Source organism: Varanus komodoensis, unplaced genomic scaffold (genome assembly GCF_004798865.1).
Source record: "Varanus komodoensis strain SLA01 unplaced genomic scaffold, ASM479886v1 scaffold4, whole genome shotgun sequence".
NCBI lineage: Eukaryota > Metazoa > Chordata > Lepidosauria > Squamata > Varanidae > Varanus > Varanus komodoensis.
The window spans coordinates 58,810,597-58,832,964 of record NW_025335941.1 but is presented as its reverse complement, the minus strand read 5'-3'; the positions used below and the strand labels follow the sequence as shown (position 1 = coordinate 58,832,964).

The 22,368-nt window shown below is 45.6% G+C and overlaps 1 protein-coding gene across 4 annotated transcripts in view; it reads right to left on the bottom strand.

Moving 5' to 3' along the window:
• The window catches only part of GRM5 (glutamate metabotropic receptor 5), a 229,363-nt gene that overhangs the window by 42,495 nt on the left and 164,500 nt on the right, over window positions 1-22,368 (bottom strand). For all 4 annotated transcript variants that reach the window (XM_044442027.1, XM_044442023.1, XM_044442025.1 and 1 more), the window contains exons 3-4: window positions 10,275-10,510; window positions 1,978-2,224 (exon numbers count right to left, since the gene is read on the bottom strand). In XM_044442027.1, coding sequence (XP_044297962.1) covers window positions 1,978-2,224; window positions 10,275-10,510 — 483 coding nt within the window. The remainder of the gene's footprint in view (window positions 1-1,977; window positions 2,225-10,274; window positions 10,511-22,368) is intronic.

The window sequence follows — 22,368 nt, the reverse complement described above, 5'->3', positions numbered from 1 at the left end:
GATATAGAACCAGCATGACTAGCAGTCATTGGAAGGAGTTTCCTCCATACGTTATTTATTTATTCATTAGATTTATATTCCACCCCATTAGCCATGAAAGGCTCTCTGGACAAATTAGACGAACTAGACAAATTAGACATTTGTCTAATTCCCTCCTGAAGGAACAGATCTGTCTTCATTTTCTGCATTTAGTACAGGGTTAAATTTGTGTGTGTGTGTGTGTGTGTGTATGTGTGCATATATGCACTATCTATAGGCAGCTGCAGCCAAAAGATGAATAGTTTGATCTTTGGGCTAAATAGGTCAAAGTTTTGGGCTACATAAGTCAAAAGTTTGGTTAGAACAGAGAAATGAGGAATTTGCTGTAGGGAAGTTATTACTTTCAACAGAAAGTCAGAGGATGAGAGAAAGTTTTAGCTGGCAGGATAAGAATTGCCCCTCCTGGCTGGTTGGAATTAGGGAAAGGGCAAACCAGGTAAACCTGGAGGCAGAAAGAGGAGGAGGAATAATGAAAAGAATGCCAGAGTCTTGGAGGAGGAGAGTGAAAATTGGAGAACTGAATGAAGGAGCTAGAGCAATGCCAGTAAGATGTCGGTTGGATGAGCAACCTGGATGAAATATGGACCATCTATCTGGATATGCTCAGCCCTGGATGGTACTTATCCTGTAGCTCCTATGGTTATGTACACTGTGTACATATATTTACTGAGATTTTATTTTATTTTTCCTATAGACTTTTTTTTCAGAAAGAGCTGAAATTTTGCGGTCTTGATGTTGGATTCCTATGCTGTGCTTAATAGCCAGTCCCCACATTACCAAAAATGGATCCCTGGAGCCTAAGGAGTTTTTAAGCTGATTTGATTGAGGCAGCCAGAGAAATAAAGATTTCTTCTTGGTGGCAATAGAGACAGTAACAGAAAGTGTTGAAGAAAGCATGTGAATGCACTGTTTTGCCTGTTTCCCTTCCATGCATGGAATATGTACTTACTGGTTTGTGATACCCCTTTTAAAACCATCCACATTTATTACTACATCTCGTAGTAGTGGATTCCATAGTTATCTAATGCACTTTGTGGAAAAAGTATATCATTTTATGCTGTGACTTAGCTTACTTGGATGGCTGTAGATTCGAGTATTAATGGGGGTGGGGGGAATGGAGAATGACATCTCGCCACACTATGATCATATCCTTCTCCATGTTTCCCCTTACTTGCCACTCTGGCCCAGATTAAATAGCCCCAAACTTTATTGTCTTTCCTTATAGGGGATTTACTTCAGTTCCTTGACCATTTTGTTTGTCAATTTCTACATCTTTCCAGCTCTGCAATATCCTTTTTTCATTGAATCACAGAATAGTAGAGTTGGAAGGGGCCAGAAAGGCCACTGGGTCCAACCCCCTGCTGTTGCAGGACAAGTTACACCATCCCACTCAGATGGCCATCCAGTTTCTTTTTGAATGGCTCCAGTGTGCAAGAAGTCACCACCTCTCTAGGCAATTGGTTCCACTGTCATGTTCTTCTCACAGTGAGGAAACTTTTCCTGGTATCTAGCCTGAATTGGGTTATCACAACTTGGATTGATCATTCTGTGTCCTACACTCTGGTATCAGCAAGAAGAGACCTTGACCTTCCTTTTTGTGACAGCCTTGGAGGTACTTCTAGAGGGAGACCATATTCCCTGTTCAGCTTTCTCTTCTCAAGGCTGAACGTACACACTTCTCTGAGTCTCTCCTCATAGGGCAGTGCTTCCAAACCCTGCATCATTTTTCTTGCTCCTCTCTGGACTCCTAATTTTTCACCTTGGGTGCTTTTGAGGTGCATTTAATGCTTTATTGGAAATGTTTACAATAATTTACCATGGATATACTCTAAGGATGACTAAATCTGCACCCATACACTCTGATGCTATGATGAAAACTGTAGAATTAACAAAGAAAGGCATTCCATGTTTTCTGAAGTGATGAAATATTTATAGTACCTTCCTGGTGAGTCTCCATTCTCATCAAATGAGATAGTGTCCCCAGAAACCCCAGTGAAGTTGGCCTTCATCAGGGAATCCAGGAGTTTCCGTCCATCGATAGGTTTCATAGCATCACAAAGACCAGCGTAACCCGGACACAGTGCCATCTGCAAGTTATGGAGGCCATAAGCCATGGAGTATATTGCATTAATCACAAATCCCATCTTGGAATCTTGGACATGTTGCGTTTCTAAGGTCAAATTACCTGTTGAGAGAGATGCATATTGTAATTGTCAGCATTTTCAAGTGACACAAATCTGTATCTATTTTTTAATTTATCACACATGCTCCACAGTCTTCTTTTGGGAACTTTGGACTGTATTAATGTTGCAGATTTTTTCTGAGTCCAGATATAAACATTCACTCTTCCATCAGGTCAGCAACAAAGCACTGCTATTTTTCCGGAAGTCATCCCACGGGTTTTGTAGATAAGTGGCTGCAAACCAAGTTGCTGGCATCTCAACAAAGATGTTAGTTAAAAAGAACAGTTGGAAGAAAATGTTCCCTGGCATATTAGCTGTGAAGAACCAAGAAATTTCCCTGCAACCGAAAATATTACCATGACGACGAAATATTGAGAGATTGCCGGAGTAGCAAGCCAATGTCAAAGCACGCATTTTGAAGCCTCGCTGTGCCATGGCTTGAAAGATGTTGAGCACAAACCATGTCTGTTGAAAGCTGTGGGAGCTGTTGAGTACACAAGGACCTTTTAGGGACAAAGGCCATTATAAGTAATTCTAACTGGAACTCACCCACACCTTCCACTGGAAGTTAATGAATAGTGTTCAGCTGGAAAGGAAAGTGTTGTGTTTTGTTTTGCCAAAGAAGCTATTCAGGCACTATAGTCAGCCTGAAATAAAATCACTCAATATAACCCGGCATCGGTTTATTCAGTATTCCCATTTGCTCCAGACCCTATTCACCAGAAATAAACCTGTCCTTGGGAGACCACAATACTGAATCTTGCCTTTTCTGAACCACACCTTCTTATAAATTTTGGTGAGCTGCTACATTGGTCATTTTTGTTTCTGACTGATTATAGCATTTTTAAGCCACTCTGCTCTGCAGGATACTAGAGATGATTATGATGAAATAAAACACATAATACAGAAAGTGACAGTACAAGGAAATAGTTCAAATTATTCTCTCTTCAAGAGCCAACTCCCTTGTTGGCTTCTGTGGAAGTTAAATCTTGGGCAGGATGTGGATTTCTGATTCAGGTCTTCCCATGCTCACCACACTATAGCCCAAACCATTCCTCCCAGTCACAGGAGGGGGGTATCCACCGACTTAAGGCAATCCCAAAGTTTGTGGGGTACAAAACATTGGAAACTTCCAACTGCCTCCCCACCTTACAAAGCTGGGGAAACCTCCCAAGCCCAATGGGAACTCAGCACCTTGTCTGGACAAGAGAGAACAAACTCCTGACAATTGGGAGGGAGTGGCTGAGATAGGATGACAGGAGTAGGGACCCATGGATATAAAGGGTTGAAATAACTCCTCATTATCTTGCTAGGTGATTTTCTGCTTCACATGGAGGAACAACATTGGACAGTCATGGAAAGGAGTGGACTGGCTGCTTCTCCAAGAGAAGAGCCACCCTGGAGATGGGCATGTGGGGACATTGTGGGAGAAGGGGAAGAGTCTGGCACTGCCCAGACATGGCATTTTCCCAGCATGCCTCAGCCTGCTTCCCTCCCATTTTGGAGCATTGTCCTTAGAAGGCTGAAGCAAGCATTCTTTGTGGGTTGGGAGGAGGTAAGCCTCTGCCTCACAGTTCTGCCTGCATAGGATGCCCACAATCCTCCATGGGGTTGTGCCCTAAAAGAAGAGAGGGGGAGAGAAGGCTACCTCCCAACACCTCCTATCTTGGTCCTGGAGGAAGAGCAAAAGGGACCCATGAGCTGCCAGCACTGTGGCAGAGTCCAACCTCCCTCCCTGCAGCCAGCAGCACCAGCCTGGAAAGATGCTGCCTTTTCTTTGCTGCCATGTGGGAGCTGCATGGGCTGGGGCTGGGAGCAACCAGAAGGAAGACTGCTGTAGCAGGGCGCTCCCATCCTGTGGCTCTGTGCTCTCCCAAGTTCTTGGCATATGGCTGAGAGATCAGGACCTGTCAACCATATGCCGAGCTCTCACAATGGAGGGCTGGCACATGCTCTGAGCAGTTGCAGCCACTGCTTTCTCACTGTGGCAAAGGCTGGAGTGGGAAAGTGGCCGGTGGGGTTCTCCTGGTGATGGGGTGTTCAGGCTGCGGGTGAGGGAGTGGTGCAGTTCATCAGTTCTTCAGGTGTGCAAGCATCGCGCCCTGGTGAATGAATGAGCCAGCCCTAGACGTGGGGCTTCCAGGGAAGCAGCAGCAGCAGGCTTTGATTAGCAAAGATGCTGACACCATCTGCCAGCACCTTCAGAATCCCCTGTTCCCTCCGAGATTAGCTGCCATTTTCACAGTAGCAGGCAGGGGAGAACTAATTTTCCCTGCGGCAACATGTAACGCTAAGTACTTTGGGGTGTCTTGATCTTGAACGGACAATTAAAATTCACGCACTTTAGAAAGTCTGCTCCTGGTGAAGATGGAAAACTCCTAGGATCTGAATTCTGCCTGAATTTGGGGGGAAATGGCTGTCTGCATGGTCATGAAGAGCACCTGCAGCTCAAAATTGTATGTTGTAAGCCGCCCCGAGGCTTCGGCGAATGGGGCGGCATAAAAATGTTTTAATAAATAAATAAATAAATAAAAATCAGCACAACCCCATGATGGGTCACGTATTGCAGAAATGCACTTCTGGAATCTGGGCACCACTCAATGTACGGAAAGCTCAGATGTTTTACTCGCCACAAATGATCACACCACTATTATTATTGCATGGCATTTATATTCCACCTTTTCCCTCTTCCTGTGGCTTACACAGCATCCTGTTATCTTCACAGTGACACTGGGGTGAGGTAGGTGCAGCTGAGTGGAAGTGCCTGCTGCAAAGTGAGCTTCATGGCCATGGGGGACTAGAACCCAAACCTTCCAGGTTCCCAGTCCAACCTGCCACACAGGCACTAAGCAAAAGTAACAGATGCCATTTCTTTATTACTTTTGTTAAATGCTGTTATGAAAGGCTCAGTCCTACAGATCAACTTCCGTTGCTGTGCTGGAAACTCCAGCCTCTAAATATAGGAAGGGGCTGATCAGTCTATTTCCAGTCTATGTCTGTTTCCAATATGTTCACCCATAAGCCTGTTCCAACCTGTTTCCACATTAATGTGTGGCTATTTTTATTCTCACAACAATCGTGTTGAAGTAAGCCATTCAATGTGTGCATTTTCAGGTATTTTTTCACAAAATGTACACTTCTATATCTACAAGCCTTCACAAAATCTGAATTGCAATGCTTAGAGATAAAGGAAATTGGATGATGGAACACACCTGGGTCTGTGCATTTTAGCCTGGGAGCTGTAGATCAGGACTGGGATGAGTCCATTTCGGATCCATCCCTCCGGAATCCATGGACTTCCTCTCATGCTTGGCCCAGTCCTGCAAAGCAAGCTGAGCTGAGAGGAAGTCCACAAATGATTCAAGACCCCTGGTTGTGCAACGGGCAACCTCCCCCAGTTGCCATTCCCAGTAGCCACACTGCTCCCCTGTTCACAATGTGCGGCAAGTTGGTATACTGGCTCCCACTCACAGCGACCGACCTTCTTCCCACCCACTGCTGTTGGCGGCAGTGGTGAGCATGGAAGAATGGTGCTACTTGCTCAGTGTGCGGGACTTGATTCCTGGTCAGCGCCCTGGCGCACTTGCCTGGGACTTGGACTCTGGGCCTCTGCAAGTCAGACCAGAGTCCAGGATGCTGAAACCAGGGAATCCGGAGGATGTTCTGCTCAAAATGGATTCCTTGCACATCCCTATTGTCTGGATGGTTCACTTTTGGTGCTCAGTGTTCATAAGCCCTGAAGTCAAAGGCTTGTGAGAGAAAGGTGGACTTGCTATCTGTTGTCTCCTGTCCCCTGTTTGGCATTTTGGCTACACAGCCAGTGTTGGGCATCCACCTGAGGTGCTCTGAGGAGAAGAGGAGGAGGCTGGAATGACACTGGGATACCTCTCATCCTGATGGCCCCCGTGTCCTCCTATCCCTGCTCCCTGGAACACCCCAACACCCCCTCTGAGATGGATGTCCAGATCTCAGAAAGGCATCTGGCATGGTTCTTTCAGTTAAAGATGGAGATGTGTGAGGAATCCATCAAAAGCTGGGAATCTGTTGGATCCCCTGGGCTCAGCTCCACTGCTTCATGGCACCCCAGAGTCCGAGTTCCCAGTGAGCTGGCGACTGTGCCCCATGTGCTGCACAAGCAACACCTGCTTGCGCACCGGAGCAGCTGCTCCAGTGTCAGTCTGGGGTCCTGCTTTTCCGGAGGGTGCCTCACCACTGAGCGCCCGACGGACCCTTTTCGCTGCAAGGAGCAGCCACTATTTGAGCAGCCGCTCTGGCTTGCAGGCAGGTGCTACTTCCCGTTGTGGTGGCTGTTTTCCTGGCGGGCACGCCAGCATTTCATCTGTGCCAGCTACAGCTGGTCTTTGGGCCACTGCTGCTGACATGGAAGAAGGTGGCTGGTTGCACATCAGGGCTAGGCGAGCACCTGCAGACTTCCTCTTGTCACAGCTCGTGCTGGAAGACCTGGCTGAGCACAAGAGGAATCCCATGAATGCTCGGAAGGATGGGTTCCAGCTGGAGTCATCCCATCCCTAGTCAAAGGAAAGAGTCCTACAGTGGACTGTCGGCAATTAAAGAGGTAGCCGCATGCAACCCGTGCACGTCAGACAGAAACAAATCTTGCCGTCCCCAGGATTCTCCGGCCAGCACTTTTGCACTTGGATTGATATGCAAGAAGGTTAATCCATTCTCTTTCCGAGATTAATTACTAGAGTCCCTGGCAAGGCACCTTCAGCAACCCACACTCACAATTATGATATGGGATGCTCGAGAATGTCATTCAGCTCACATTTGGAAGTGAGCCACCGGGAGGGACACCCCCTGAACGACGGTGTGGATTTCACAGCTCTCTGGATGTTGCAGTGCAGTTTTGGGTTCAGCAAAGGACCAACGTGCAGGCGCAAATGCAATTTGCATCTTGCTTTGCATCAGAACATTGATATTTTACAGCAAAGGTCTGTGTGGTGCAGTGCTTAAGAGTGTGAGACTGGGACTCAGGAGCTCTGCTTTCCATTCCTCACTCAGCCATGGAGCTCCCTGAATGACTTTGGGCTAGTCACAGAATCTCAGCCAACCTACCTCACAGGGTTGTTGTTGTGAGGATAAGAATAAGAGGAGGAGGAGAATTATGTAAGCTGCCTTGAGTTCCTCGGAAGGAAAAAAAGGTGGGATATAAATATAATAATAAACAAATAAAGTATAAGGTCGCCAGTTTGAATCTGCACAATGGGGTGAGTTCCCGTTGCTCCGTCCCAGCTCCTGCCAAGTTCGAAAGCATGCAAATGCAAGTAGATAAAAAGGTACCACTTCGGTGGGCAGGTAACAGCGTTCCGTGCACTTCGGTGTTTAGTCATGCCGGCCACAAGCCCACGGAGACTGTCTGGGGACAAACGCTGGCTCCCTCGGCCAGGAAACGGAGATGAGCACCGCCCCCTAGAGTCAGGCATGACTGGACTTAATGTAAAGGGGAAACCTTTACCTTTACCTTTTTAAAGTATAAAACGCATATATTTGATATTCAATGTATATCAAATGCTTACATGTTTTTGTACCATCCCCGCAAAAAAGAAATCTCTGCAGAGGACTTCAAAAATGGCATAGAATGGACTTATTAATGAACCCACGTAAAGCTGGCATGGACCAAAAAAAGAATGATTAATCCATCACACCTTCCCCCAAAGGCAGAAAAAAGGGGCTAAATAGGGAAATTGGTTTGTCAAGTGCAATTACAACAGAATAATGATTTCTTCCATCAAAGAATGCCATTAAGAATATATGATTTGCTGAGCATTGGTATCATTTTTTAAAGCTAAACAGCCACCACCACAAGAAAATCGCAGTATTTTCACAGGTACAAAGCATCCAAGTTCAGGGTGACCCAATTAATAAATATAGAATACTGGATGGTGTTGGATAGATCCCTGCTTCGAATCTATCATCCGAATTTGTGGGAAAGTTGTGGGCATCCAGTTTATTTTAGATTAATGAAACATTCTCCCAATGGAGACCTTCCAAACCTTTCTCTCAGTCCTTTAGGGGGTGAACCTATGCATGTTTAGACTGAAAAAAGTCCTATTATTGATTGATTTATTGATTTATATCCTGCCTTTTTCCTACAAAGGGCTCAAGGCAGCTGACATCATTCTCCTCCTCCATCTTATCCCCACAACAACAACCCTGTGAGGTGGGTTGGGCTGAGAGTCACCCACTTGACTCCATGGCTGAGTGGGGACTAGAACCCAGGTCGCCTGAGTCCCAGTCCCAGGCTCTTCACCACCACACCACACGGGCTCTATGGTTCCCAGCATTGTCCAGCCAGCCATGCATAGCAGTACCGCCTTAGATGATCACACACAACCATTCTTCTCCTCTCCACTTTTGGGCCTCATTGTTTTTCTACAGCATTTTGCAGCTGCGATTTTCTCTCTTTCAATATTTGATTAGCTTAAATTTAAATGCTGTTTTGTCACGGAAGTTCAGTTTGCTTTGAACATAAGTGACACAGAACAGCATACAAGAGCCGCACAGAAATGAAGAAACTCTCTGAGTGCAGTGCATGGCACAGCAGCTACTGGGACTTATCAAGGAAAATGACTTGAGGACCAGTTCATTCTTTTCTAGCGAAAGGATGGAGACAGGGAGAGAAAGTTGCCAAGGTAGCTGAGCTCACCCAAGACCAGTTTGCAGGGTGAGACGCAGCAGCATGCGCAAAGCGTGGGTCCCACTCCAAATCCTAGTCAAGGTGCATCGTTCCAATGCTGGCCGGGTTATGTCGATGCCTCAGGCAGGAATTCCCACAAGCACCTCTCCCCTTCCTTGCTAGTCAAGATGCCATAATAATGGAGTGAATACTTATTTGTTACTATTGCTTAACGCCCCAAATCAGTTGCCTGAGGTGGCCAACTCTCTCTAATGATGAGACTTCATATATCAATAATCAATCATCACTCATCGATCATCTATCATCGTCTATAAATCATCAATCTTCTATCCTGGATCATCTATGATCTATCATCAGAGAAAGAGAGAGAGAGAGAGAGAGAGAGAGAGAGCGAGAGCGAGAGCGCGCGCGAGTGCAAGCATAGTCTACATCAGGGCCACCAAATGGAGAAAAAATTGCACTACTATTGTGGTGTAATTGCTAACAGTTCTTAGCTCAGCAATCCTGACAATGTCTAGAAGGCTGTATGATTTTTCAGCATCCCAACTGCAAGTGCAGAGAAGGGCTCTGACGTCAGGGCTGGGACTTTCTGCTCAGATTCTCCTCCCCACCTTGCAACCAACATGGAAAGAGCCATGCAGGCAGGTCCCCCAGATCATGAGAATGACATCAGAGAAAGGACAAAAGGGGATTTCCATGGGGTGGGGAGGAAAAGAGGTTGGATCTGTGGAATGAGAATAGTTCAGGCAGGATCTTCTCCTTTCTGTTCCTCTTTCCATCAGTAGGATGCCTGAAATCCTCTGAGCTGAGAGGCTGGAATGGATTGTAGCCTAACAGAATTTTGTATAGTCTGACTTTTTATTATTATTATTAATTTATTCATGATTAATCCTCATATTTCTCACTCTTGTTTGGAGTACCTGCAAGGGCAGAAAGGTGTGTAATAAAAATAGAAACAACAACATTGTTTCTATTTTTTATTGATTGTTAAACTGGTTTTTTATGCATTTCATTCTTGTTCATTTGCAATTTGGGTGGCCTGAGACTATTAACAAAATAATAATAATAATAATAATAATAATAATAATAATAATAGTAGTAGTAGTAGTAGTAGTAGTAGTAGTAGAAATGATGATGATATCTTTTCCAGTGGCAAAGATGACTTCTTTTTAAATTGGGAGGCATTTGCATCACAGAAATAAAATATAAACTCTGCTTAACTCCCAAATAGCCATTTCATCCTGCCCCATGCCATCAGCACAGCAAATATTTCCAATCATGATGCCTTCACTCCAACTTCCGTTCTTTTGATCCTCACAGATTCAGAAGCAATTAAACACTCAGATGTCATTGATTTTAAACACAAAAATACATGCGAGAAGAAACATGCTTACTGCTGCAGGTCTTATTGAATTTCGTATTCTCCTGAGGAGACCCCTTCAGCCGGCACTGGAACCGGTGTTGCCAAAACTCCTGAAACCACGGGTTGCGGTGATTGGTTTCTGGCTGAAGCTGCAGGTAGTAATCATCAAACCATTTCACATCGGGAGACTGGAGCTTGATTGTTATTCCGCCAGCAGCTTCACGCTGGTAGCCGTCTGTCACATCATACCTGTCTGCCCACCCATCACTGTAGAGGTAAAAGAAAAGGAGAAAACTCTCAGTGAAGAGATGACTGCGAGGAAACATTAACAGGTTCAGGTGTCCTTGGAAATAGTTAACGAGAGCTCTTGATGCACAAGAGCATATGGCAGGGGCCACTTCCCATACACGACAAGAAATTAGTTCTGTTCATATCATCCCAGAGAGCTTTTTGGCCAATAGACTGGGATATAACTCCAATAAATAAAAAAATCATCACAGTTTCAAATTGCAGTGTAAACCGAAACTCAGTTATCTTTAGAAATTCACACTTCTCCACATTTTCCAGTGGGATTCTCCCATTTTTTAAATGCATACAAAAATATGCATATTCAAGGAAATTATGCCAAAAATGCATTGCGTTAGGAAAACTGCCTGCAGAAACAATGTTTGCTGAAGAACCACACTTAGGCCTGGAAAGATGGGAAACCATAATGGACAGGTTCATCCATCCCAGATATAAAATCTTTACTCCCATACTGGGAAACAGCACTGGTTTTGAGCTAGGGGACAAGTGGCTTGTCAGATCAGAAGGAAACTGGTGTAACTCTGAAAGTGCTGGTGAAGGGACCACCCTGCTAAAAGATGTTTGTTCCACTGGTGGAGCTGCAGTTGTACTGCAATTTGTGCCCTTCAGTTGGCTGAAGGACTGAAGCCTTAGCTGAAGATTGATAGATTTTCATGCCTCTACAGGATATTCTGGGACTTGGCTTCCATTTAAAACAGAAAAGAAAAGAAGCTTTGAAATGAATGAGAAGACACTGAGTGCTGCATTGGACTACTGGAGTAATTAGCGTTTGTGTATTTTATTTTTTATATCTTATAGGTAGGATAAAACCTCTAACTCGCTTCTTATAGATCAGAGTGTGAGTCTTCTGCAAATACACTCTCTTTTCTCTTATTTTTCTTTATGACAAATTGAGAACTTCTGCTTTGCAAAGTGAAATACAGAAAATGCGCCCGGTAAAATGACCACCGTAGAATGTAACTATGACTTAGGCTGGTGAAATGCATACTCAGAACACCCCCGGAATATAAATGGTTAAGTCAGGACTACCTTATACTGTGTGCATGAAAGAAACTGATGATTAGGATGACCATGAGGATGAGGATGACCGTGAGGATGGAGTTGATGAGTGACGACCGTGGCGCGGGTGATTGTTATAGGCTGGACCCTCTCATGTGGATCAGCTCCTCTGGACATCACTAAAGTGCAAAAGACAGTATTTCATCACATCAGCAGTTGGAATCATGGCCCAGCAAGTCTCAGAAAATGAGGACTGGAACAATATGGCAGCGGCTCATTTCCGTGGTGGCCTTTGCATGACAGGAGAAGGGGGCCCATGTGTCCTGTGGGCTGCAGGTGGCCTCCCAAACTATACTTGAGGGGTGTTGAGGCCCCATTAAAACATAACGAGGGGAAAACCCTCTAGGAATGGGCTCTAGGGGTCCCGGAGCAGCGCCCGTGGTGGTCGCTTTTGCTGTTGGCAAGGGCCATCATGTCCTCTCTGACTCATGGCAACCCTATGACTGAAAGCCCTCCACCACGTCCCATGGAAGTCCTGCTCTGCTCCTGTACATTCAAGGCTATGGCTTCCTTTACAGAGTCTATCCAGGCTCATGTTTGGTCTTCCCGTGCTGCTTCTGACTTCCACTTTCCCTAGCATGATTGTCTTCTGCAGGGAGTCTCGGCTTCTTAGGATGTGCCCAAGGAATGATAGCCTCCGTTTTTTCTTAGCCACCATGAATTAAAACTCAGTGGTAAAACCCTGAAAGCAACCAGCCTCCAGCAGCAATGGTGAGCAGTGGTCACAGAGGGCAAGCAGATCTCAAGACCGCCTGGCCCTGGCCTTGCCCCAGGCTCTCCTCTGCAAATATCAGCCCTATGATGTCTCAAGGCATGAATACTGCTGCAACTATTTTGACCCTTTGTTTCTCCAAGAAGAAAGACGTTCATTTTGCAAGATTATCCATGAAAGAAGCTGGTCGCAGAGTCCCAAAATACGTTTTTTTAAAGGCAGAGCAGCTGTGCATGAAAGAAAGGGGCAAGGAGATGGTGCTGGTGGTGGGAAACTCCAGCCTTTCTGTCATGGAGCAGCAGTCATATCTCAGACCCAGTGTGATGCAGTGGTCAGAGTGATGGCGGAGGACTTGGGAGATCTTGGCTCTGGACTCCCCAAGGCCAGGACTTTGGGCCCACTGCTGAGTTCCAGCCAAATCCACCTCACAGAGTTGTTGTTGGGACAAACTGGAGGAGACGAGGAGGATGTAGGTAATCTCAGATTCTTTGCAAGAGGGGAAGAAGCATGGGGTATAAATGCCATATATCAAAATGAGGAGTGCCTTACAGTGGATCAGATCCTTGGTCTATCCAGTCCAGTATTTTCAACATGGAGTGGCAGCAGGGTTGGGGTTGTGATAAAGCTCCATGAATCCCATCCCACCAGCATTTGTGGACTTCCTCTGATGATATGCCTGATCTGAGAAAGTTAGTCAAGCTGAAGTCTGTGAATGCTTGTGGAACTAAGGATGCAAAGTTCTTCCAATCACATGCAGCAGTTCAAAGGATGCTGGGTTTATGGGAGGAATTTTCCCCTTTTTCTTTTCCCAGACTGTGCCTGGAGATGCTGGGGACTTGAATTTGGGACATTCTGCATACAAATCAGGTGCTCTACTAGCAAACTACAGTTCTTTATCAGTTGCCCCTAAATTATTTTAAAAGGTGTAGCATTCCTCCTCCTCTGTTCTCCTTTGCAAAAAGAAGAGGAAGAAAGCTTTCCCGCTGCAAAGCAGTCTAAAAGCAACACTGCTGCACTCAGTTAGCTTCCCCTGATCTCTTGTTCTCTAGATATTTTGTAGTTGCATTCCTATCAGCCCCAGCCACCATGATTAATCAAGTCTTCTCAGTATTGGAATCCAAAACACCTGGAAGGTACTAGATCAGGGACAGCATACCTTGCAAACCTATATCTGCTTATATGCTCCATTGAACTCAGTGGGACTCACCTTTAATTAGACATGCATGGAATTGCACTGTTAACTTTCCAAGCACTTAATTAAACCAGGGGCTGAGCACGTTATCAGAAGCATTCTACAGCTTCCACTCTGCTTCCAATAACTTTCTGCCTTACTCATTCCACTGGGATTAACTCTTCAGAATTATTCTAATTCTCATTGATGAACTCTGCTCCCCTTTCCTTGTAGGTTACAGAAAAGTGTAGTTCCTTCTAGTGGAATGGAAATTATGAAACATTAATGCATGACCTGAACCCAAATGATCAGTAGCCTTAGTCAAGTGTTAAAAGTAAGGGCAAAAAGCCCTGGTGTAGTGACAATTTCTGAAGTGCTGGCTTTGCAGCAGCAGCAACAAAAATGCATTTCTAAACTGCCCAATAGCAGTTTGCAAACAACATATAAAATACAGCCAACAATTTTTTAAAAATCATAAAATTACCATACAAAATTTAAAAGCAAGATTTGAAACCGTTGTCAAAGCTGCAATAGCTCATACAAATTAAAGCATAAGAACTGTTGAAGCAGATAACATTTACTCCAATATAGTAAATTAATTAAATGCCCTGTGATAGAGGACAGTCTTAAACTGAGAAGATATTAAAGTTTGTGCCAGGCGAGCCTCAGCAGGGAGCTTGTTCCGGAACTGGGAATGGGGGCCACCACTGAAAAGCCCCCCTCATAGTTGCCACCAGCTGGGCCTCCAGTTGAGGTGGCAATCGGTGCCCTGGAAGATTGTGGCTGGGAGAGGCATTCCCTCAGAAGTTGTGGTCCCAAGCCATTGTAGGCCTTTCTCATTTAAAGCCAGCACCTTGAATTGGGCTACAAGCAGATGGGCCATCAATCCAAGCAGGGCAGGCTTGGTGTTATAGGATCAGACCCATCCCGACACTCCTCTTGGACATGCCGCCTGGATGGGAACTAGAGAGTTTCCATAATGGGACTGGTTTCCATTCATAGCCAACATAAAAAGATAAACCAATTGCTTTGTGCAAAAGTTTAAGAAATGAAAATCCATAGTGTGTGTGTGTGTGTGTGAGTGTGTGTGAAAAGAAGGAGAACAGCTATGTTTATCTGCTATTCCAAAAGAGAAATGTGGTGCCTTACTTTGAAAATGTACTCCTGGGACTCAGGAAGAGGGTTAGAACCAGGGCAGTGGCTTTGCTCTTAAATTTGCAAACATAAATGGGCTTTGGCAGTTTATTCTTTCTACCTTTCCTTAGAAATCTACTTATCAGCCCCAGGGCTGGAATCATTTCCAGTTGTTTGAATGAGTGATGAAAGCTGAATATAGAAACTACCTAAAAACACTGTGTGTGTTCAAAATATTTAGCCTGATATTCTGCCAAATTGAACAGAGATGCACTGTAGGACTCAGTGCAAGGCAACAAATGTTCGCCTTAGGAAACAAAATGGAATTAGTATCCCTGTGATGTGGGATGAAAAATAAAATATATGGTGCATAACATGTTATTGGGAAACAAAACATTTTTAAATGTTTTCTGAAAGATTTCATTTGCTGTGGGTATGTTTTTAAGTTTCTTAGCAACACAGAGCCCGTGGAAAGAATAATTTCTTCTGGGATATGAGAAGGATGACTTCAGATTCAATGCTAAGATTCAATCAACTGATTTTCAAATGATGGTGTCAGGAGTAGAGAAAAATACTGCAGAGGAGAGAAGGTCTGACTGTTCCTGGGAAAGGAAAGGGAGCTAGAGGTCAGTGGTAGAGCAAATGCTTTGCAAACAGAAGTCCAAGCTCTGGTCCATGGCATGTCTAGCTTTAAAAAAAAATGACTAGCAGTCCATACAAAGACCTCAGTCTGAGATCTGGAGTCTGAGTTCAAATCAGTGGTACTGCACCTGTTTCATCTCAAGCACCAAATTCCACTTCGGGCAAGCCCTCACGGACTGCATTCCGATAGGAGGCAGGATTGAAGGTGAACAGGGTCAAGATATTTGCATATTTTGGCTTCAAGTTCTTGCTGTCAGTTGCAACACATTCAGAGATGCATTTTTGCCTTTTGGATTGGTGGGGAAGCTGGAGAGCCACTTACAAAGTAGTCATCAGAGAACGGGTGTGAGCCAGGGGAAGGGAGCATGGTCTTGTGGGGACCCTTTGTGGGCCAGATTTGGCTCCCAACCTTGAGGTTAGAGAAGGCGATTCTGGGCTAGATGGACATAGATGGTCCAACCTGGTACAGGAGAACTTCCTAGCTGAGGGCTGGAATCAGAGAAACATAGAAACGGGGCAAATCAGGAAGTGCCTCCTGGGCCATCTATTTTGACCCCCGGCTCCAGCTGGCTCCACTCTTGACATGCCTACCATGTGCATGTCCAGCCTATCCTTGAACATCCTCACCAACGGGGCTTCAACAACCTCCTTTAGAAGCCCATTCCATACCCTCGGGGTCCTGACTGTCAGGAAGTACTTCCTAGCATCCAGACTGAACCTTGGTTCCCTGAGCTTTGCTCCATTGGAATGCATCCTGCACTGCAGGGGAAAAACGGGTCTCTACTCACCCCCGTGTGGCACCCCTTCATGTACCTATATGGTGCCAACAGATCCCCTCAGAGTCTCCTCTTCTCCAGGCTGAAGAGACCCAGCTCCTTCAGCCTTGCCTCATACGGTTTTCCTTGCAATCTGGCCACCATCCTTGTGGTCCAAGCTACACTGAGAAGTTCCTCAGCAACACTAGATTGTGTCAGGCAAGGAAGAGAAATTTGTGTCCTCCCCTTCCCACAAAGATGTTGGATAGTAACTCCCATCGTCCTTTACCCTCTGCTATGCTGATTCCTGATTAGAGCTGCAGCCAGAAACATCTGGAGGGCCACATGTTTGAAATGCTTGTGTAGGGGACCAAAGGAGAACTTGTCTAGGCCTAAAGGAGAACTGGGTTAAAAGGTCACTTACTAGACAGCTTTGGACCAATCAGTCTTTCAGTAGAACCTCACTGGTTGCTGTGAGAATAAACTTGAAAAGGAGCTACATAGCTCATTATGGGTTTCTTGGAGATACATTGATTTTCAAATTCCTTGGCAAAGGATCTACTATAAGGTTACTGAAACACTTGAATGATGAAAGAAGGAATTATTTGGTTAAGACACAGCCTTATACCAACTTGGATTGTTAATCATCTTGCTCAGTATTCCTGAAAGGGTTCCAGAAAAACATACACCCATCTCTGCTTGGAGATGCTACAGAAGGAACCTGGAAGCTTGTGCATGCAGACAAGGTGTCCTATCACTGGCTTCCTTCCAGCCTAGGGGGCTGAAAGCTCACAGCCTTACCATGGTTGGCAACACTCTGGGCAGAAGCATGCCATATGGATTTCCTGTAATGACATCCATGAAACTCCCTTCTGATTTGCCCACATATTCCATAACCATCCATGGGGCTTTTCCTGAAACTCAGTTTTGACTGGAGATATGCAATCTCACAAATAGCAGGAGAATTCTATTTCAGTTTGGTTTTGATAAGAACTTACCAAAATCTGTGAAGTTCTCCAGATTCAGCACAAAAAAGAACTCAAGATTGAAAGAATTTGCATCTGTGTGTGTGTGTGTGTGTGTGAGAGAGAGAGAGAGAGAGACAGAGAGAGAGACAGAGAGAGAGAGAGCAACATTCATTCATTCCAAAGCAAGATTCTGAGTGTCGCTTTGAACCACTGTGAATTCCATCCTGTTACTGCTGGAACAGAATTGCTGACTCTCGTTTTTCCTTGGCAGGCTCCTCAAGGCTCTGCGTCTTAAAGACCAACATGGCAGGCAGTTACAAGATGGTCCCTTCCATGCTGTGAACAACTGTTCCTATTGAATTTGGTTTATTTATTTATTTATTTATTAAAACATTTTTATGCCGCCCCATTCGCCGAAGCCTCGGGGCGGCTTACAACATAGATCTGGTTGGTGCAGATGGGGAAAAAGTTTCCCTTTCCTTTTGATAAGAATTTACCAATCTTTGCAAAGTGTCTCATATTTGGAAGAAACATGACTGGAGTTAAAAGAATTACAAGGAAAGTGAAATGATTGTTTCAGGTAGAGGTACTCATGAAAGCCCCAAGTGATGAGTTATGGCTATCCTAAAGAAGAGACTGTTAAGATCTTATTCAGTCACCTTTGAAGTGGTGTTAGATATCTGGTCTGAGGAAGGTGATCATCCAAAATTGTTCTCTGTTACTCCAGAGGGCATGACCTAATCCAGCAGGTTCAGATGGCAAGAAAGGGGATGCTGATAAAATGTTAGGAAGAACTTTGGAATTGGATAATGGAGGAGAAGACTCTCACTGACTCCAGTATCCGAAGCAGTGTGCCTGTGCACAGCAGGTGCTGGGAACCTGGGGGAGGAAGGTGCTGCTGCACTCTTGCCTGGGTTGCAACTTCCTTGTGGGCAGTCGGTGTGAGCCAAGCGGTGCACTAGATGGACCCTGGGTCTGATTGAACAGGGCTCTTTGAAACTGCATTGGTGCATTGAGCATAGTGCACTGGACACTGGCTGGCAGCAACGCTCTAGAATCTCAGGCAGAGCTTTCCCTGCCTTGGAGGGGATGTCAGGGATACAACCTGGGACATTCTTCATGCAAAAAGGAGGCTCTCCTACTGAGCTGCAATCCTCCCCCCGTGGTGTGAGCTGTCCTACAGTGGAAGAGGCCAGGGATACTTGAGGAATCTGCTTTGAGGGTGGGAATCTATCCGCTTTCCTGGACTCAGCTCCCCAGACTCTGGCTTGCTTTCTCACAGCTGTATGTCCAGCTGGGCGTGCCAAGTGTTTGCAAGAGCACCCACCAGGAATCGAGCCCCGTGTGGACAACGCATGAGTGGCCTTTGTGTTGCATATGCTGTAGAAGAAGGACGTACAAGAGGACCTCTGCAACTGTTTGTGAACCTCCTCAAGCTTGGCTTGCTTCCTAACCCAGGGCTGAGTGAGAGAGGAAGCCTGAAAAGTGGAAGAGTGCCGGATCTCAAAAGGATTGCCATAACCCTAGAACAGAATGCCTTTGAAACTGGGACTCTTCATCACTAGAGGTCTTCAAGACGAGTCTGGATATACTGAAACCAGGAAATTTGGCTCATTTGGGCTAAACAGTTTTCCTGCCTGCTTTTGCTCTGAAGATTAGAAGTGAAGTGGGTTGGGATATGTTCACAGACTTCCATCTCTTAAACAAACAGCAGTTTGTGCATTTTTAAAGCCACTAATGACATTTATGCAAATTAACACCCCAAAAGCACATGGCTCTAGATGATTCTGCACAAATTGCACTAGATACACACGATTTTGAAATGCTTATTTGCACAAATTGCATTAGAGATGAACAAAAAACCCCCCCAAACCAGATCAAAAAAATGAGTATATTATGGTCTGTCTGAGAGATGGAAATCCAAAAGCTGGCTCAGTTGCATCACATAGATACGGTGCCAGCCAAAGCTACCAAGCCGAAATCCAGGGAAGTAAACCATGAAAATCTGCAAGATTTTCACCCTTCCTGTCAGATGTCTCAAATGTCCCAAAGAAGGCTGCTGTAAGAATGGATTTAGGGATTGCTGACTTTTAAGGACAGATTTATTCATCCTGAACTACGTTCAGATATTCTGAAAAGGCTTGTGGGACACAGGAAAGAAGTACCCAGGTCACTGCAGCTGCCACATCACTGCCTTCAGAGTCCTAATATGAGTTTTAAAGGAATGTCTGTCTATCTGCAACAGCAGCTACAGAGCTATATCAGGTAACCATGGAACTAAGTGTACAGATTTTTTTAAAAATATATGAATTATGAGGTTTTATTGTTACTGTAAAAGAGAGTGAGAGAGAGAGAGAGAGAAGGGTAAGCCCAAATGCTTCAGTGCTGAACATTTTCCTTGTAGCCACATGGCGTTGTGTTCTTTGTGTTACCTTCCATTTTGCCACCCACACAGAAAGAACACAGCAATTAGCATTACATAACCGTTTCAGACTGGGAATGGTACCATTCACTGAAGTGCATTTAATTGCAGTCTTACGTACATATAGCACAGATCACGGGCCTAAATGCATATTACCCCAAAGTGGGCATAACGAAACCCAGATGGTCCTTTAATTTTGCGAGAGAGAGGGAGACTTTGGGGGTGGGGTGATCTGGCATGGAGAAGCAGAGGGTGGAGGCTGATCATTCCCCATCCACTTCTTTTCTTAACCCTTTCATATCTGGAACCCTGTTGGTGGGGATAACTGTTTGGGTTCTGTGCTCTGGAACAGAATATTGGCATTCAGACACTCAGATCTCCCCAAGTCCCCCCACCCACTGCTTTCCTGCTCTAAACCACTCCCTCCCAAAGTGACTTTTGGTTTTGTTATGCATACAATGTAGAATAAAGCCTCATCAAAGGAGGAATTCATCTGGATTTAAATCAATAAGCACATCCCCCCTCCCCTTCCTGTAAGGCTTTGTCTTCAGAATGAGGTTGCCTGAGGTGCAAGTCGATGCTCCACCGACTATGCTCCCTAAAACAGGGCTTCCCTCTGTGTTGATGTGCATAGCATCCAACTGCCTCACTTCACTGGTCAAGACTGGGCTCAGCACCACGGACAGCCCCTCAAACGGTCTGATTGCACGCCAGAGCTGTGCATCACACCACCGCACTGCCACGGATGCCAGCAGCTTCCACTGGATGCAGAGCACATGTTTGACATGCAGCAAGTCCCCGGGGCATCTCCAGGTAAATGCCAACAAATACCCCTGGGACTTGCTCCAGGTAGGCCTGGAGATGGTTCTACTATTAGTCCACATGGATTAATGATAGAGGACTTGATGACCTAAAACAGGATGCAAAACCTTTTCCAATCAAAGGGCCAGAGTCTATTCCTGAGAAGCACTTGGGAACTGCAGCGCAGTGGTGCTCTAAGGAGAAGAATGGGGAGGGCAGAAAATCCCATTGTATTTTAGCTTAAATTTCTTACTGCCAGGAGTTCAGTCTTAGGAAAGGCATTTGGTACAGTGGCAGCCGGGGTGGAGGGGGGGACTGCACAAACATGACTGGCAGTTGGGGAAAGGGAGCAGTACCAGGAAAGGGGGATATGGCTGTCTTGGAATGCAGGTGGGCCAGATTAAGTCCCAGGACTGGAAGTTCTGCAGCATTGACCAAATCAACTGGCATGGGATAACGCGATTTCCAGTGTTTCTATAGGTGGAGTGAACACAGGAAGCTGCCTTATCCCGCGCCAGGCCATTCGTCCATCAGGATCAGCATCATCCACTCTGCACTGGCTGGGTTCAGTTCAGACAACACAAGAGCAGGCATTCAAAGGTGGAGTAGGGACTGCATGAATGATGGGCTGTTGCTGAAACATGGGTTAGTATGTTGTCTGAACCCAGCAGGGCTAGCAAACCATGGTTTCTTAATCAGGAACAACCCACATTTCATCACCCAACAATAAATGATGAGTTTTCCTCATGAGTTGTTCATGGTTAATCCGTCATGGTTTGTTAGCAGAGCAGGGTTCAGACAAGGCAATATGCCATGTTTCAACGGTAATGCACAGTTTAGCAGCCACTCACACTCAACCCATATTTAACCCTTGAGTGGGGGTTCTTGTGTTCTCTGAACCCAGTTGCAACATGGAGGGAGCACTTGAGTGTTACAGACAGAGGTCCTTCCCATCCTATCTAGAAGCAGTGAGGAATGAACTGGGTCGCCACCCTTCTCTAACATGGAAGCTACACACCAGTTAAGCTCAACAAACAACAGATTCCCCTCAAAGGTTTCAAGTCCATCTTGGGAAGTCCAGCCATCATCACTTGCCTTGGAAGGAAAGTGCTGAATTTGTTTCATTCACAACTACTTTCCTGCTGCACCGTGCAGACAATCTATTGCTGATGTTATGAAGGCTAATGAGTCTGTTCGTTAGCCAGAAGTCCAGTCTCTTTTACTTTACTGAAAGCTGACTGAAGCCTACATAATTATGATGGAAGGCACTGCTTCTCGCACACGCTATCAGCCTGGTGCCAGGTCTCTCACAGAAAGCTCTTTAACGGATGCCCCGAGATGCTATTCACACTACAGCAGGCGTTTACTGACGGATTGGTTCTCTCTGAAGTCCATCCCATTCCACGTACTGTAATTGTTTTCCAGCGTCACGGGGAGAGGGCTGGCCAGGACAGCTGATGGCTGTGCTGTGTTCCAGTCTTCCTTGCACCCACAGATTTGCTGGCTGCCATGTCAGCCTGCCAGGGATATTCCAGACCTCCAGATGCTGCTCCTAAATGCCAGACTGATGCAGAAGGAGACCTGCTTCACCCAGCATTTAGTGGAGGGAGGTCTTCTTTTAATGGTGGATGGGGTGGCCGACCCAGCATGTATGATCAAGGCCTGGGTGGATGAACACCTATGTCCACTGGGCTACTTGGGTCAGCATCAGAGCTGACTTCCATTATGGAGAGGGGTTGGTTCTGTAGTTTAAAGGCATTTCATCCCTCTCTCCAGCACCTTGTCTGTCCAATAACAAGGGGGAGTTGCAACTATTTGGGTTGCATACTTGTGGTTGATTATCTCAGGTGTGTGTGGTAAAGGGGAGCTACCCGGGTATTTAGATACTCAGACCTGAATCTCAGATGCTTCTTAGCAGAGGGCTCAAGCCAGAATGGATATCGGAGAAGGGACTTAGTTCCTATATTGGGGCTGCAAGCAGTCACTGCTGTGTGCTGAATTTAGTGGTGGTGATTTTCTTGGCCTTTTCTTTTACTTTTCCCTTTCACAAAGCATTTGGTAGTTTTTCCCTCCTCCCAGAGGGAATGGGTGTCAAGGCTAAGCCATGGGCAGCTGCCAGAAGGATCCAGGAGATATGTCAGGGGATAATTGACAC